This window comes from Dasypus novemcinctus, chromosome X, assembly GCF_030445035.2.
Source record: "Dasypus novemcinctus isolate mDasNov1 chromosome X, mDasNov1.1.hap2, whole genome shotgun sequence".
Taxonomy (NCBI): Eukaryota; Metazoa; Chordata; class Mammalia; order Cingulata; family Dasypodidae; genus Dasypus; species Dasypus novemcinctus.
Window position 1 is genome coordinate 19,572,820 of NC_080704.1, and position 18,429 is coordinate 19,591,248.

Genomic DNA, 18,429 nt, shown 5'->3' on the forward strand with positions numbered 1-18,429 from the left:
TAAGTCCAAAAAACCAGAGGGCAGGAGCAGCAAGTCTGCTGAGGCCCAGGGCATGGCCGTCACGTGGACAGTTCAGAGATTCAGGTCTCCTGAGTATACACCAACCCAGACACCAACCACAGGTCCAGTAAAAGTAACAGAAGAGGCATGTGTAGAAAGGTTATATCTGAGTCCAACTCCATCACACTCAGGAACACAAACTCCAAAGTAGGGCCAACTGACAAGGCACTGAACTCCATCAGCCATGACCATAGAACCTGTGGGTCTCTGTAGCCCTCAGAAGAACCAATACCTGGGATTGTATCTACTTTGGCTGTCTCTGGGACCCTGCTGAGGTGTGCATAAGCATCACCTCTTATGACTTCCTGGCTCTTTTTTGGAGACTCATAGCCATATAAACTCATTTGTCCTTTCCATTTACCCCTTTTATTGAAGGTCAAAATGCAGTTTTTAACACCTGATATCACTTGTAGGCTAAGATATTCTGCTGGTCTGAGCTGACCTCTTTGTTCATGGTCTTTTCTGTAATTATATCATCAGCTGGTGCTTGGTAGTAATCCCTTGGTTCCAGGGAGGCTCACAGTAATTTAGAAATACTAAAATAAAGTAAAAATAAATGGGTGTATTAATAAAATGAAAATTGTTATAAAGCTTTGTTTCTACCATTTTGCCTTTCATCACTGTAATGGGCATTGCCCTGTTGCACAGTGGCAAGGCACTTTTATTTCTTCCTCAGTGTCCACATCCTTTCTTTTTTTTTTTCTTTCTAATTTTAAATTTTGTCTTCAAAAAAGTTTTAGATCACAGTAATTCACTTACACAATATAGGGGACTCCCAGATATCCAACATCAAACCCTTTTCCCCTTTCCTCAGCAATGATCTCTTTATATGTTCATGTTATATTTGCTGCAGCCAATGTACAAATTTTGAAACATAGCTGTCAAACATGGTTTCATTTTGGTTTACGTTATGTTTATATTTTAGACTATACAAATTTCTAAATTTTTAGTTTCCTTATGTTTTACATTATAGTTTATATTTTAGTTTATAGACTTTTATACACTTTAGATGTAAGTTGACATGTCCATCATTGTATGATCTTGTGGAGCACTTCCATTGCCTCCCAGTTGCCCTGCTTCCATCCATGCTATACCTGTCTTCCCCTCCCCTCAGAGCACACTGTGACACTTAGTCTTCACTACTTGAGGAACCAGATTTACAGGTACTTCAACAATGCTGAGGGCTTGACATACTAGACTGCCCTAACTAATTGGGAGCCAGCAATCCTTTTGAGAGACAATTCCTTCTCTTTGGGAACATCAGGTGTCCCCAGGATGCGGGTATACCTTCACACTCATTGTATGGGTCTCCACGCAGTAATATAACACACTATGACAAAATGAGCACTCACATACACCCTAGAAGCTTGCCCTTGTACCAGATGCCCCCCCCTTAAGCACTTTAAACATGTGATCCTTCCTTATTATATTTTCTAAAGAGTTTCCTCAACAGTATAATTTCAACCATATACCTGACATTCTCCCATATTCAATGGTTTCCCCCAGCCCTCCCCCCAATTCCTTGGGTCATCTGACCCATCCTTTTAACCCTAGCCCCCCTCAAGCCCAAAAAGCCCCACCCAAAGGTATCCTTATGCCCCCATCTTATCCCTTCCCTATACAAATACTTACCTCCAGCTTATCATAGTACACCCATGTAGGCATCACCTCACAACCTTTCTCTCCCCCCCCCCCAAATTCCTTTAAGCCTATCTTTCAGTCTTTAGCTCTCTGAGACAGCTCGGTTTGCTTGTTTCATATCAGAGAGGTCATGTAGTATTTGTCCTTCAGTGCCTGGCTTGTTTCACTCAACATAAGGTCCTCAAGATTCATCCATGTTATCATGTGTGTCTGTACTGTATTCCTTCTTATAGCTAAGTAGTATTCCATTGTATGTATATACCACATTTTATTTATCCATTCATCCATTGATGGGACTTTGAGTTGATTCCAACTTTTGGCAATAGTGTATAATGCTTCTGTGAACATTGGTGTACATATATCGGTTTGTGTCCTTACTTTCAGATCTTCTGGGTATATACCCAGCAGTGGAATTGCTGGGTCATATGGCAAATCTATAGCTAACTTTTTGAGAAACTGCCAAACAGTCCTTCAGAATGGCTGGATCCTTCTGCATTCCCATCAGCAGTTGATGAGTGTTCCCATTCCTCCACATCCTCTCCAGCACTTGTAGTCTTCTGTTTTTTTTGATAGCTGCCAGTCTTGTGGGAGTAAGATGGCATCTCATTGTAGTTTTGATTTGCAATTCCCTACTAGCTAGTGATTTTGAGCATTTTTTCATGTGCTTTTTAGCCATTTGTATTTCTTCTTTGGAGAAGCATCTGTTCAAATCTTTTCCCCATTTTTAAAATGGGTTGTTTGTCTTTTTATTTTTAAGATATAGGAGTTCTTTATATATGCAGGATATAAGTCTCCTGTCAGATATATGGTTACCAAATATTTTCTCCCATTGTGTAGGCTCTCTTTTCACTTTCATGACAAACTCCTTTGAGGTGCAAAAGGCTTTAATTTTGAGGAAGTCCCATTTACCTATTTGTTCTTTTGCTGCTCGTGTTTTGGGTATGAAGTTCATGAAGCCATTTCCTATTACAAGGTTTGGTAGATGCTTCCCTATATTGTTTTCCAAGGTCTTTATGATCTTGGCTCTTACGTTTAGGTCTTTCATCCATCTTGAGTTGATTTTTATATAAGGTATGAGATGGTATCCTCTTTCTTCTTTTACATATGGATATCCAATTCTCTGGACAGCGTTTTTGAAGAGGCCGTTCTTTCCCAGCTGAGTGGGGTTGGTGGCCTTGTTGAATATCAGATGACTGTATATATGAGGATCTATATCAGAACTCTCAATTCAGTTCCATTGGTCAGTGTGTCTGTCCTTGTGCCAATACCATGCCATTTTCACTACTGTAGCTTTGTAGTATGTTTTGAAGTTAGGTAATGTGATTACTCCAGTTTCATTTTTCTTTTCCAATATGTCTTTGACTATTTGGGGCCTCTTTCCTTTCCAAATAAATTCCATAGTTTTTCTAGTTCATTAAAAAATGCTGTGTTGATTTTTATTTTGATTGCATTGAATCTGTGCATCAGTTTTGGTAGGATAGACATCTTAATAAGTCTTCCTATCCATGAACAGGGAATATTCTTCCATTTATTTAGGTCTTCCTTGATTTCCTTGAACAGTTTTGTGTAGTTTTCTGTATATAAGTCTTTTACATCTTTGGTTAAATTTATTCCTAGGTATTTGATTTTTTAATTTACTATTATGAATGGTATTTGTTTCTTGATTTCCTCCTCAGATTGCTTATCATTGGTGTACAGAAATGCTACTGGTTTTTGTGTATTGATCTTATACCCTGCAACTTCACTAAACTCATTTATAAATTCTAGAAGCTTTGTGGTAGACTTCTCAGGGCTTTCTATGTATAGGATCATGTCGTCTGCAAATAGTGAAATTTTGACTTCTTCCTTTCCAATTTGGATCCCTTTTATATCTGGATCTTGCCTCAGTGCTTGAGCCAAGTACTTCTAACACAATGTTAAATAGAAGGGGTGATAGTGGGCATCCTTGTCTTTTTCCTGATCTTAGAGGGAAAGATTTTAGGATTTCACCATTGTAAATGATGTTAGCTGTGGGTTTTTCATATATACCCTTTATTATGTTCAGAAAGTTTCCTTCTATTCCTATCTTTTGCAGTGTTTTTATCAAGAAAGGGTGCTGTATTTTGTCAAATGCTTTCTCTGCATCTATAGATATGATCATGTGATTTTTTTTCCTTTAATCTGTTTATGTGGTGTATTACATTAATTGATTTTCTTATGTTGAACCATCCTTGCATACCAGGAATGAAGCCCACTTGGTCGTGGTGTATAATTTGTTTAATGTATGGTTGAATATGATTAGCAAGTATTTTGTTGAGGATTTTCGCCTCTAGGTTCATTAGAGAAATAGGTCTGTAATTTTCCTTTCTTGTGGTGTCTTTGTTTGGCTTTGGTATTAGGGTAATGTTGGCATCATAAAATGAATTAGGCAGGAAACGGACTTTGGCCCAGTGGTTAGGGCGTCCGTCTACCATATAGGAGGTCCGCGGTTCAAACCCCGGGCCTCCTTGACCCGTGTGGAGCTGGCCCATGCGCAGTGCTGATGCGCGCAAGGAGTGCCGTGCCACACAGGGGTGTCCCCCGCGTAGGGGAGCCTCACGCACAAGGAGTGCACCCATAAGGAGAGCCGCCCAGCGCGAAGGAGGGAGCAGCCTGCGAGGAATGGCGCCGCCCACACTTCCCGTGCCGCTGACGACAACAGAAGCGGACAAAGAAACAAGACGCAGCAAAAAGACACAGAAGACAGACAACCGGGGGAGGGGAGGGGAATTAAATAAATAAAAATAAATCTTAAAAAAAAAAAATAAAATAAAATGAATTAGACAATGTTCCTTCTATTTCAATTTTTTGGAAGAATTAAGCAAAATTGGTGTTATTTCTTTCAGGAATGTTTAGTAGAATTCACCTGTGAAGCCATCTGGCTCAGGACTCTTCTTAGTTGGGAGGTTTTTAATGATGGATTCTATCTCTTGTGATTGGTTTGCTGAAAACATCGATTTCTTCTTTTGTCAATGTAGGCTGCTTATGTGTTTCTAGGAATTTGTCCATTTCCTCTAAATTGTCTTTCTTGCTGGAATACAGTTTTTCAAAGTATCCTCTTATGATAGTCTTTATTTCAGTGGGGTCAATGGTGATATCACCCTTCTCATTTCTTATTTTGTGTATTTGCATCTTCTCTCTTTTTTTCTTTGTTAGTCTAGGTAAGGCTTTGTCAATTTTATTCATCTTCTCATAGAACCAGCTCTTTGTTTTGTTATTTTTTTGAGTGCTTTCCTATTTTCTATTTCATTTAGTTCTGCTCTGATCTTTGTTATTTCTTTCTTTCTTCTTTCTTTGGGGTTAGGTAGTTGTTTTTTTTTTTATTAATTCCTCCAATTCAGTTAGTTTTTCAATTCTAGCCCTTCTTTTTTGATGTATGAATTTATGGCTATGAATTTCCCTCCCAGTACAGCTTTTGCTGCATCCCATAAGTTTTGATATGTTGTGTTATCATTTTCATTAGTTTCAAGGCAGTTATTGATTTCTCTTGAGATTTCATCCTTGACCCACTGTTTTTCTAAGAGTGTGTTGTTTAACTTCCATATCTTGGTGCCAAAACTGGGCCTTTGGCCCTTGCAGATTTCCAGCTTCGCTCCACTGTGATCAGAGAAATTATTTTGTATGGTTTTGGTTTTTCTGAATTCATTGAGACTTTCTTTGTGGCCTAGCATGTGGTCTATCTTGGAGAATGATCCATGTGCACTTGAGAAAAATGTATATCCTGCTATATTTGGGTGTAATGTTCTGTATATGTCTGTTAGGTCCAGCTCCTCTAATATATTGTTCAAAGTCTTTGTTTCTTTATTGATTCTCTTTTGAGAAGTTCTGCCCAATGGTGGTAGTGGTGTGTTAAAGTCCCCACTATAATTGTAGAGGCATCTGTTTCTCCACTTAGTTTTTCCAGTGTTTGCCTCACGTATTTGGAGACACCTTTGTTACAGGCATAAATGTTTATGACTGTTCTTTCTTCTTGAAATGTTATCCCTTTAACTAATATGTAGTGTCCATCTTTGTGTCTCATAACAGTTTTGCATGTAAAGTTTATTTTGTCTGATATTAATAGAGCCACACCTGCCCTTTTTTGTTATTGTTTGCCTGGAAGATTGTTTTCCAGCCATTCACTTTCAATCTCCTTGAATCTTGGGTCTAAGGTGAGTTTCTTGTAGACAACATATAGATGGGTCATATTTCCTTATCCAGTCTTCTAATCGGTGTCTCTTAACAGGTGAGTTTAATTCATTGACATTTAGTGTTATTACTTTCAAGGAATTACTTATATTGGCCATATTTTTTTGGATTTGTGTTTGTCTTATGTTGTTTGATTTTTTTTTGGTCTTTTTGTAGTTTTAGTTGTTCTTACACTCTCCTCCAACTCTGTTTCTCCTGTTTTTTTCTTTCTTCCTGCAGAGCTCTCTTGTATTTCTTGAAGGGCAGGTTTCTTTTTTTTGTTTTGTTTTGTTTTATTTTGTCGGTGCTGGGGCTTGAACCTGGGACCTTCCACATGTGAAGCATGTGCTCAGCCACCGAGCTACACTCACTCGGTGCTAAGGGTAGGTTTCTTGTTGGCATACTGTCTTAGTTTCTGTTTATCTATTAATATTTTGAACTCTCCATCATTTTTTTTTAAGATTTATTTTTTTAAAATTTCTTTCTCTTCCCTTCCCCCACCCCCATTTGTCTTCTCTCTGTGTCCATTTGCTGTGTGTTCTTCTGTGACCACTTCTATCCTTATCAGCAGCACCAGGAATCTGTGTTTCTTTTTGTTGCATCATCTTGTGTCAGCTCTCCGTGTGTGTGGTGCTATTCTTGGGCAGGCTGAACTTTATTTCGCGCTGGGCGGCTCTCCTTATGGGGCGCACTCCTTGTACGTGGGGCTCCCCTATGCAGGGGACACCCCTGCATGGCACGGCACTCCTTGCACGCATCACCACTGCACATGGGCCAGCTCCACATGGGTCAAGAAGGCCCTGGGTTTGAACCGTGGACCTCCCATGTGGTAGGTGGACACCCTATCCATTGGGCCAAGTCCGCTTCCCTCTATCATTTTTGAATGCTGGCTTTGCTGGATAGAGTATTCTTGGTTCAAAATTTTTTTCTTTTAGTACCTTGACTATGTCATACTACTGCCTTCTTGCCTCCATGGTTTCAGATGAGAGATCAGCACTTAATTTTATGGAGCTTCTCTTGTATGTGATGGTTCTCTTTTCTCTTGCTGTTTTTAGTATTTTCTCTGTCTTGTGCATTGAATAATTTGACAAGTATATGTCTTGGGGTAGCCTGTTGGGATTTATGCTGTTTGGGGTGTGTAGTGTTTCCTGGACATGTACATGCATCTCCCTCAATAGGTTTGGGAAGTTTTTAGCCATTATTTCCTCTAACACCCCTTCTGTCCCCTTTCCCTTTTCTTCTCCTTCTGGGATGCCTATCATGCATATGTTTGTGCATTTTACATTGTCATTCAGGTCCCCAAGTCCCTGCTGGATTTTTCCTATCTTTTCCTCGATTAATTCTACTGTTTGATTTCAGATGTACTGTCTTCCACATCACTAATTCTTTCCTCTGCCTCTTCAAATCATGTGTTATTTGCTGAGAGTGCATTTTTGATTTCTTGGATTGTGCTATTGATCCCCATCATAACTATGATCTTTGTGCATGATCACAGTTTCTTCTGCATGCTCTCCAAGTGTTTTCTTAATATGCACAATCTCTTCCTTCACTTCATTGAATTGGTTCATGATACATGCTTTGAGAGCTTTAATTACTAGTTCAATGTTCCACTTCTCTTCCTGGTTTTTAGTTTATTCATTGGACTGGGCCATGTTTTCCTGATTATTGGTATAGTCTGAATTTTTTTGTTGCTGTCTGGTCATCATTTTATCTTGTTGGGTTTATTCTATTGATTATCTTCTTTGTCTAGTCTTGAGGTTTAATTAGTTGTTGTTTTTGTGTGTGTGTTAAGTCTTCTCTTTGTCACCTTTTTCTTCTTATTCTATTTCCTTGTCGTTGGCTAAGTTCCTTTGAAGGAAAATATTAGGTCCAGAGAAAACAAAAGGGGTAAGAAAAGAAAAATGTAATAGTAGTATTGATAGTGAATGTTAGCAGAAGAACCATGTGAGATCTAGGAGAATGAATATGAAATCACATAAGCTGTGTATAGTTATAACTGTAAAAAAGTGCAGTACCTATAATGAGATAGTAAACTGAATATGGGGAGGAATATACTATGAATTAAAAGGTCAGTGTGGTCAGAAGAGAGGGAAAAAGAAAAGAGAGGACAATAATATAATATAAAGAGTGAATAAATGATGAAAACAGACTAGAGGTATTAGAGATAAAAAGTCAGAAATGTTGGGGGCTAAACAGAGAGGTGGAATGTAAGAGAAACAATAAATTATGGAGGAGAGAATGATATAAAGGAAAGGGGATAGCATTGGTAGCCAAAATCAGTACACACAGAAAAGAGAAAGTTGAGGTTGAGGAAGCACACAGCAAATAAGAAAGCTCTCCTTACGGGGCACACTCCTTGCGTGTGGGGCTCCCCTATGCAGGGGACACCCCTATGTGGCACGGCACTCCTTGTGTGCATAAGCACTGTGCATGGGCCAGCACCACACGGGTCAAGGAGGCCCGGGGTTTGAACCAGAGACCTCCCATGTGGTAGGTGGACGCCCTATCCTTTGGACCAAGTCCGTTTCCCCCTCTAATGTATTTTTAATCTCATCCATTGTGTCTTTCATTTCCATAAGATCTGTTAGTTTTCTTTGCAGACTTTCAAATTGTTCTTAATGCTCACCAAGTGTCTTCTTAATATTCTTTAACTCTTTAGTCTTATCTTTCAATTCTTTAAATTGATTTAGGAGAGTCGTGTGATTATCATTGATTAATTGTCTTAAATCCTGTATCTCTTCAGGGTATTTGTTTTGTTCCTGTGGCTGGACCATCTCTTCCTGTTTCCTAGTATGCCTTGTAATTTTTTGCTGTGGCTATGCATCTGAATATATTGGCGAATTTACTCAGATAGCCAATTTCTCTTTCTTACCTATTATTATTTTTTCAGAGATCTTCTTTGATAATTGGTTCAACTTATCCTAAGTCTTTAAAATTGCCTAGCTTAAGTTATCAAAATCATACCAGGGACTCACTAATGGGGTGTAGATTTTCTCTCAGAAGTTAGAGAACAGAGAGGACCAAATGCAGTTTTTGTCCATGCAGTTTCCAGACTGGCCAGCAGATGGCGCTCGTTGATGCACCTTTTCACGGAGGTGTGTCTCTGTTTGGTCTTCCTTTGTATTAGTGGACAGGGCCATGATTCAAAGTGGGGTCCACTGGCTGAATTCACTAAAGAAAAGTCCCCTGACTACCCTTCTCTTTTCCCTTGTAACAGCTAACAGGGAGGAAGATGTCTGCTATCCTTTCAGTCAGCCGCAGTGAGCCAGGGGTTTTGCTCATGCTTAATATCTTTTTTTTTTTTAAAGATTTATTTTTTATTTATTTCTCTCCCCTTCCCTCCTCCCCCCATTGTCTGCTCTCTGTGTCCATTTGCTGTGTGTTCTTCTGTGTCCATTTGCATTCTTGTCAGCAGCACCGGGAATCTGCGTTTCTTTTTGTTGTGTCATCTTGTTGTGTCAGCTCTCCGTGTGTGCAGCGCCACTCCTGGGCAGGCTGCACTTTCTTTCATGCTGGGCGGCTCTCCTTACGTGGTGCACTCCTTGCACATGGGGCTCCCCTAGCGGGGGACACCTCTGTGTGGCAGAGCACTCCTTGCACCCATCAGCACTGCGCATGGGCCAGCTCCACACAGGTCAAGGAGGCTTGGGGTTTGAACCACGGACCTCCCATGTGGTAGACGGACGCCCTAACCACTGGGCCAAGTCTGCGTCCCGTCATGCTTAATATCTTGGGGGGTGGGGGAGGGGAGCCCTTCTGGGCAGCCTTCCCAGTTTGTTGTTTCGAGTTCTTCCTTTCTCTGTCCCTCGCCCTCTTGAGAGTTGTGAAGCACTGTCCTGGTCTGCTGACCCCCAGAGCAGGTCTCTCAAGCAGTTTCTGGCTCTTTTTCCATTGTTTTTGTGAGAGAGCTAAGCCTTTCCTGCCTAATCCGACACCATCTTCCTACAATCCTCAAACATTTTGTTTTGTTTAAGGAAGAATTTAACAGATTTGTATTTTTGCGGGTGGGAGGGTGCGTCAGAGGATGGAGGCAGGTATTATTGGAATGGTACTCCTGACAAACATTTTATTTTATATATATATATATATATATATATTATTTTATTATGTTTGTAGGTGTATATGACATACGTAACCATCGCTGTGTATCACTGGTACATAAGGTCATGTGTGTAAGGCCGCACATGCTTTAGTGATTAGAAAGGAGGGAAGAAAGAACAATTCCTATTACAAAGAAATAGCCATTTTAATTTACTTGCAAAGTAGAGGTATGGTCCTTAGTGATTAAATAGTTGAAGCTTTGCATATGGCTGTCTACTAGATTAATTCTTGAAAGTGTAGATCCTACTGGTAGGCTCCTTTCAACATTGTTTTTTTTTGGCATCCGAATTCTTTTATTTTCTTCATAAAATATTCCTATTAGGGGGCATGGGACCCTTTCTCACAGCTGAAGTTATTCCATGTTTCCCTTCCCCAAAGAATTGGCTTTATATTCCTTAATGGTTTCACTTTCCACATCTGCTTCTTTATTCCCACAAATAAGTGGGAATATATTTTCATTTATTCATTGAGTTGGGGCTTTGTAAAAATGTGAAGGAAATTAGTAAATAGACTGTATTATCTGTGAATAGGATTTTGTCTGGAAATTTCTCAGCATAATAAGATAAGAAGGTAAAAAAGTTAGAGGTTAGAACTTTTGATGAAGATAATTAAGAAACTGAGATTCAGCAGATCAGTGCGAGAATATGCACATCTTTCAGTAAACTTTGGAAATTGGTTTAAACACTGAGAATTATTACCATGACTAGTGAATTTTGGATTAAGCGGCAGTTATTTTTTTTTCCATAAAGCTTTTAATCTGGTTTTCAGAATTTGGGTATTTATTCTTTATTCCCTGATTGTACATGTAAATTTGGGGGGGGGGGGTGGTTGAGAAAGCCTTGTCTTGCCTTACCAACTTCAAAGCTTCAGGAATAAATGTTCAGTTGCTTCACGAGTAGGGTAGCTTTTACTGTACATAAAAACAGTGTTCTCCCCACTCTTACCTTCTTTTACCTTCCAGGAAAGCAGCTGTTACTTTTATCAGATACTGTATTAGTCAGCCAAAGGGGTGCTGATGCAAAATACCAGAAATTGGTTGGTTTTTATAAAGGGTATTTATTTGGGTTAGGCGCTTACAGATACCAGGCCATAAAGCCTAAGTTACTTCCCTCACCAAGTCTATTTCCACGTGTTGGAGCAAGATGGCTGCCGACGTCTGCCAGGGTTCAGGCTTCTTGGGTTCCTCCCTTCCAGCGTCTTGCTTCTCTCTAGGTTCAGGGTTCCTCTCTTCCCAGGGCCTTGCTTCTTCCTGAGCTCAGGGTTCCTCTCTCCCTGGGGCTGGCTTCTCTTTCCTCTATGAGCTTACTTCCCAGGGCTCCAGTTTAAAGCTTCAGCATCAAACAACAACATCGAAACTCCAACATCAAAAACCCTCAACTCTGTCCTTTGACATGCCTTTTATCTGAGTGTCCCCACCCACTAAGGGGTGGGGACTCAATGCCCTAAGGATGTGGCCCAATCAAAGCCCTAATCATAACTCAGTCACGCCAGGTATAGTCCAGATTACAAAAATAATCTAATCTATTTTTGGAATTCATAACCATATCAAACTGCCACAGATACTTTGTCATTATTTTCAGTTGTACACAAGATTATTTAGCCAAAGTCTTTTTTTCCCCAGATCACTCTGTGTAAAGACACAATTTTCCTTTCCTTTCCCCTTTCCCCTTTCCCCTTTGCTATTGAGTAGACTTTACTGGATAAAAGATTCAAATAGGAATTTTCAGTCAAGAATGGACTGAAATATTGTAAGAGAGGATTTTCCACTAAATCCCAAGTATTCAACCATTGTCTGAGAACTTACTAAACATAAGGCAATGTGATTAGGTGCTGTAGGAGACAAAAAGATGAGTTAGGTATAAAACTGGTAGAATGAAGCTAGATTAATAACCTCCACCATTAGAGGAAATGAACACAGAATATTAAACAAGGAAAGAGAATTTTCAGCAGCAACCAACCAAGGAAAGATGCATGAGCTAATGCTGGTATTTTGGGAAAGAGTGGCAGCTGAGTTAAAACTTGAGGCTTTGGGGACCCTCTCACCTCTGCCTGCTTATTTTCAGAAGCCAGGTATGTGAGAAAACAAGTCTTGAGAGTTCTCACTGGTTTCCCTAATTCTGGAGCAAACATAATGAGTGGGTATTAGTTTTCCCTTCTCTTGACTGAAGATCAGTGGAAATGATTTCTGGAAAGAAGTGAAGAAGCTGGGAAAGTAAATAATCACAGCTGATATCCTCTAGAGGACAGAAGAGCCCAAGGCTCCAGGCTGTACTGAGGGGATAACTGAAGTCTGAGGAATTCCTCCAAGGTCATGGATATACCCTACCTTCCCTGTTTCTAAATAACATATCTGTATAACCTCTTGTTGACTTCTCAGTTTTCAGCATCATCCACTCTCTTCCCTTCCTCAGCACTTTTCCCCTCCCAGTATAGTTATCTTTTAATGTTAACGAGATTAATTTTTAGTGTTTATATTATTATTATTATGGCTATGTAATTGCTAAGCCATATCATAAATTGATTATTTTTCTTACTTGCACAGACTTTTGTTTGCCTTGGCGTGAATAATCAACTTGATTCTTTTCAATGTACTTGCCACTGACTCAACTGTAGACTCCTTCAATTTTCTGAAGTTCCTCTTAAGAAATTCTGACATCAGATATTCGGTTAGTTTCATCTTTTGAATTTATTTCTCCAGGGATTGCTGAAATGCTTCAAACTAAACTGGTTGCGTGCTATGCCTGGTGCATAGTTTTCATTGCGGGATCTCCACATTGTGTTATCCAAGGATTCTCTTCCTCTTTCTTTCATGTGCATTCTCCTTTTTTCCTCTATCCTAAGTGTTTCAGTGTCCTGGCTGCCAAAACAAATACCATGTAGTAGGTTGGTTTCAACAATGGGAGTTATTGGCTCTTGGTTTTGAAGTTAGGGAAAGTCCAAAATATTAAAATATCATCAAGGTGATGCTTTCTCCCAGAAGACTGTGGTGTTCTGGGGCTGACTGCAGGCGATCTTCATCCTTGGGTGTCCTGTTACATGGCAATGCACATGGCAGCCTCTCCTGGCTTCTCTTCCAGGTCTGTTGACTTCCAGCTTCTTGCTGCTCCCTCCAACGTCTCTGTGGCCTTCCCTGTAAGGCCTTCAGCAATAGGGTTGATACCCATCCTCATTCCGTCAGACCACACCTTAACCGAAGTCACCTCATCGAAATGTCCTACTTATGGTGGGTTCATGCCCAAAGGAATGGATTAAGGACATGTTTTTGAGAGTACATAAATCTAAGCACCACACCATGTCTTTCTCTTTCTTGGTTTATGTCTTGTTTTGGTGGAGCACATCCTTTTGTAGCTTCCTTAGGAAGGGTGTATAGAGCTCAAATTGAGGCCCTGACTACCTAAAAATATCTTTAATGGTACCGTCACACAGGCTGTTAGTTTGGTTGTATAATTATAGGTTGGAGGAGTCTCAGTATCCAGAGCATATACATGTACGGAATCCCTCTGTTTTCAGTAAGGCACCCATGCCTTCAGCTAGGCTTAGTGTCCTCCCTGGAGAAGAAAAATTAGTCTTTTTGCTGGAGTGTGGGATATAGGCTGAAGTGGTACGGAGAGTGGGAGTAAATCTCGAGATCTAACTGTTCCTGAACTGCTTCAATCAGTCTGTTTTGTTTTTAAATATGGGGATGGAGGATTATCCTGTAGTTCTTTCTTATGTTCAAATAAATATTTATTGATCACTTACCATGCTCTGAGTTAGCCAGGTGAAGTAGGCATGGGGCATGGCCACTCCAGCAGGCAGGACCACAGGAGTAGAGATTCTGAAGCAAGAACAGGATGGGGTATAGATGGAAGCAGATCTTGAAAGGTCTTGGCAAGGTATGCCTTTCTCTTGAAGGTTAGGAAATGGGGAGCCACTATCCATTTGTTTACTTTTTATTGTTTTCCTCTTTTTGCCCATACTTCCAGAGTTATTTGCCACCAATTCTTGAGAATTGGGGGCCTTTTGTGATATAAATTGGTTACTCTCTGCTTTTTCCACTACAGACTTGAGATTCGGCTTTTTCAGACCTGCTTAGTCATTTTTTCGGTAACTCATCTTCTTTTTTCCTGGTTCCAAAATGTAAACAATTTAAACAAGATAATTTAAACAGTTCTCGTCACTGTTGTGTTGATGAGGTGAGAGTGAGATTAGTTGCATATATTCAAACTACTGTCTGTATTCAGAAGTCTTAGTATAGGATATTTAACAAAATCTCAGACAGCAGAACCTAGGAATTCCAAATAGTATCATGCCAAAATTTTAGTTTAAAGTAGTCCCAGGTTGTAGTGCCCTTGGGTTTCTGGCAGAAGTAGTAGAGAGAGGAGGAACCTACTTTCTACCCATGTCCCCAAGTATTCTACAGTTAAAGTTCTAAGGAATATGAGTAAGGGTTCAAAAGTTGCCAAACACACTAGGAAAAGAGGCACAATGACAGAGCGCCAGCAGAAGCAACAGACAGTAAGAAATGCAAACCCTCTAATAGTAGAATTGCCTGTCAGAGAATGTTACATAAATATGTTTTTTTTGTTGAAAGAAAAGGGGATAAAGACAATGAGTCAGTAGCCAAGAAACGATAAAAGTGAAAAAGCAATTGCAATTTTAAAAAGAATAGAACTTCTAGAAATGAAAATATAAATAATCAAAATCAATTCAAAGGCTGTCCTAACAGGACTTCAAGTAAAATGAAGACACAAACAGTATTAGGAAAGGAAAAAGATAATTATTCTTGTAGAGCTTAAGATGATGCTAAGAGGGGGTGGCAACACCCTTATGCCAAGAAATTGGAAATTTAAGACAAAATGAACAAATGTCTAGAAAAATACCATTTATCAGAACTGATTTAAGAATTAGAAAGTTTGAATAGTCCCATAAAAATTAAAGAAATGGATCATTGCTCAAAAACTTTATTTCAAAGATAATTCCAGGCCCAGATGGGCTTCAGTGACACGTTTTACCTGACATTTAGGAAAAAATATTTCCAATCTTATACAACTCCTTCCAGATAACAGATAGAGGGATACTCTCTAGGTAATTCAAGCATAACAAAAGACCAAATGAGAAAGGAAAATTACTTCTGAGTCACACTTGTGAATATAGTTGCAAAAACCCGCCGCAAAATATTAGTCAACTAAATCTAGCAGTTATAGAATCTTGACCAAGTTGGGATTATCCTAGGTGTGCAAAGGTGTTTCAATATTAGAATATCCATAATATAATAATTCAGCACATTAACAAAGGGAAAATGTCATACCATCATCTAAATGGATGGAAATGCAGCTTTGATTAAAATTCAACAGCAAGGTATTATGAAAAAATCTCAAGAATAGATGGGAGCTTTCTTAATCTGTTAAAGGATATCTACAACAAATCTACAGCAAACACCATACTTAATGGTGAAACTCAAAAGCGTTTTCTTTGAGATCAAGAGAAGATACATGTGCCCATTTATCACCATTTTTATTCCACAGTATAGTAGATACTGTAGCCAGGTAAGTAAGACCTAAAAGGACGAAAAAAGAGGCAAAGGTACTGAGAGGAAGAAACACAAACTGCTGTTAGTACTTCTTTGTAGGTGATATGATTTAATCTGAAAGTATCTCCAGAAACAGACCCACCCATAATCTTTTACAAAAACCAGGGTTGCTTGTCTTTTAAAAATTAAATGATGGTAAATAAAAGAAATCGATCAGCCATGAGTCTGGATTTAGCTCCTGCTTCTAGTAACATTGTCAGGGCGATAAGCTGGGAGAGACATAGAACAAACCTTGTTTTTTTTCCCCTGTCTCTTAGGGATTACTGTCTGTGGTTGGCTGATTTTCTAGTGTCTTGAAAACTGTTGTTTTGTATGCTTTGTCTGTCTGTTTTTTGTTGTTTCAAATGGGAGGGCAAATCTGGTCTCTGTTACTCCATCTTGGCTGGAAGAAGTAGTCAACAATTTTTAATCAAAGGGCTTATTCCTTGCTTGGTTCTCTTTTGTTAATAGAGAAAAAACTATATAACATAGTTTATATTCTGGAGCAATTGCTTAGTCTTTCCCTTAGAGGATGCAGAGATTTTGTTTGACTGTTGTACTTTGTTTTTAAAGTAACTGGTAATTTGAAAGCCCTATCTGTGAGGCCCATGGAATAGGGCCCTGAGGTGGGTAATTCTTGATGGCTCTCACCATTCTCTTCTAGATGCTTTGTATCGATGGCTGTTTAAGGCTTCACCACCTCTGGAGTTCTGACCATCTGGTGTATTTCATAAATTTTAATGAAAGACAGATTGAGAGAAATCATAGATGGGCCTGCATAGTTGTGCCATATCTGTTCACTGGCTCAGAGTGAAAGTGTTTGTTACATTACTCTGAGTTACATTAGTGGAAAGCTCTGATCGCCATCTTTTAGCTTGTCTGATTCAGCTATGGCAAATCCAAAATGATTTGTAATCACTTTTTTATGTTTTTGGTACATGGCTATGATTTTTTTTTTAAGTACTGGGTGCTGGAGATTGAACCTGGAACCTCGTGTGTGGGAAGCTGGCACACAACCACTGAGTTAAACTCAGGCTTCCCTGAGTTGATTTTTTCATTTGTTCTGCTTGTTTTTTGTTTTTACTAGGAAGCACTGGAAACCAAACCCAGGACCTCCCATGTGGGAGGCGGGCACTCAACTGCTGATCCATATCTGTTCCCTGCTATGATTTATTTTTAAGGCTCAGAAAATTGCCTATGTATTAGTACAAATGTTTGCGAATAAGCGATGTTTTGTAGAGCACGATGTATTTTTTTAAAAATGCTTGCAAAGAATGTGGTTCAACTTGCTAAATTTATTTCTTGTGTGTGATTATGAGCTTTATTTATAACTCCACAGCAGCTATTTAGTTTCATTGAATTACAATTCAGACATTCTTGCTTAGTTCAAATTTTCTCTATATCTGATGAAATTTTTAAAAAAGTAGGCTGAAACTTTAAGAGTATCCTTCAAATGGATAAATAAAATCTTACAATAGAAAGATTTAATCACCCCCGATAACAAGGATCAGGGAGATGAAAACAAATTGAGGGAAACAGACTTTGGCCCAGTGGTTAGGGCATCCGTCTACCATATGGGAGGTCCGCGGTTCAAACCCCGGGCCTCCTTGACCCGTGTGGAGCTGGCCATGCGCAGTGCTGATGCGCGCAAGGAGTGCCGTGCCACGCAGGGGTGTCCCCCGCGTGGGGGAGCCCCACGCACAAGGAGTGCGCCCGTGAGGAAAGCCGCCCAGCGTGAAAAGAAAGAGCAGCCTGCCCAGGAATGGCGCCGCCCACACTTCCCATGCCGCTGACGACAACAGAAGCGGACAAAGAAACAAGACGCAGCAAATAGACACCAAGAACAGACAACCAGGGGAGGGGGGGAAATTAAATAAATAAATAAATCTTTAAAAAAAAAAAAAAGAAAACAAATTGAGATCCTGGAAGAATCCTTGAATATCGGTTATTCCATCCCTTTTGGCCTCCCTGCTGCTATCAAACCCATTCCTAGAGTAACACTCACAGGAGAGCAGAGCTTGCATTCAGACTCCCTTAGTTTCTGCAGCCTTCTCCCTGAGCAGAGTAATGGCCAATAGGGAGAAGTGCAAAGAAGCCAAAGGGCCTAGAGTATTTGAAACGAAATCATTAACCTCCTAATAATGAGGAGTGACTGCCTTTCCCATGCTGGGTTCCAGTCTTTTTATCAAAGGGTGTCCATTACTTAGTGTTTTACACTGTCTTAATCTTAACAGCCTCTTTCTATATACAGATGTACCCACTTGGGTTTTGGGGTAGAATGAAAATGAGAAAGGGATTAATAAGAGTCTGTCTTTTTTAAAAAAAATTAAACCTTTTGAGGGATTTTTAAAACTTTAAAAAAACATGTTAAATGTTTTGGCTATTCCTAGTTAATAGGCAGAAGGGTTCTTCAGTTTTGTTTTGTTTTGTTTTGGGGTGTCCTTAACAAGTATGTTTTTCTTTTCAGCGGCTAAGTCAGGATTGTTGCCCCCACCACCTGCGCTCCCTCCGAGACCTTGTCCATCACAGGTAGGAGACAAATTTGATTTTTAAGGACTGTTTGCTAGTAGGGAAGCTGTCCTCCCACCGTGCTTCTCTGGAAAGGGTGGCCATTACCAAACTGCTCACTCAGATTCCCAAGGTGGTATCTGGGTGAAGAATGCAGGCAGTGGTTGCATTTCTTCTATCCAGCCAGCCTTCCAAGCCTGTGTGTAGAAAAGCAGAGGTTTCCTCAGTAAGCCACCAAGCACAAGTATGTGAGTTCCCTCCTGTCTGTTGAGGCTTGCTTGTTGTTTTGAATGGGAGAGAGGTGGGGACATGATTTTTCTGTATAGTACATGCAGTCTGGGTGCCTGTATTTTCATCAGCATTTTAGGAGCTGTGTTAATTTT

The 18,429-nt window shown here is 39.8% G+C and overlaps 1 protein-coding gene across 13 annotated transcripts in view; it reads left to right on the plus strand.

The window, feature by feature from the left end:
- REPS2 (RALBP1 associated Eps domain containing 2) overlaps positions 1-18,429 on the plus strand; it is a 323,649-nt gene that overhangs the window by 182,684 nt on the left and 122,536 nt on the right. For all 13 annotated transcript variants that reach the window (XM_058291435.1, XM_058291431.1, XM_058291430.1 and 10 more), the window contains one exon: positions 18,006-18,067. In XM_058291435.1, the coding sequence (XP_058147418.1) occupies positions 18,006-18,067 (62 nt within the window). The remainder of the gene's footprint in view (positions 1-18,005; positions 18,068-18,429) is intronic.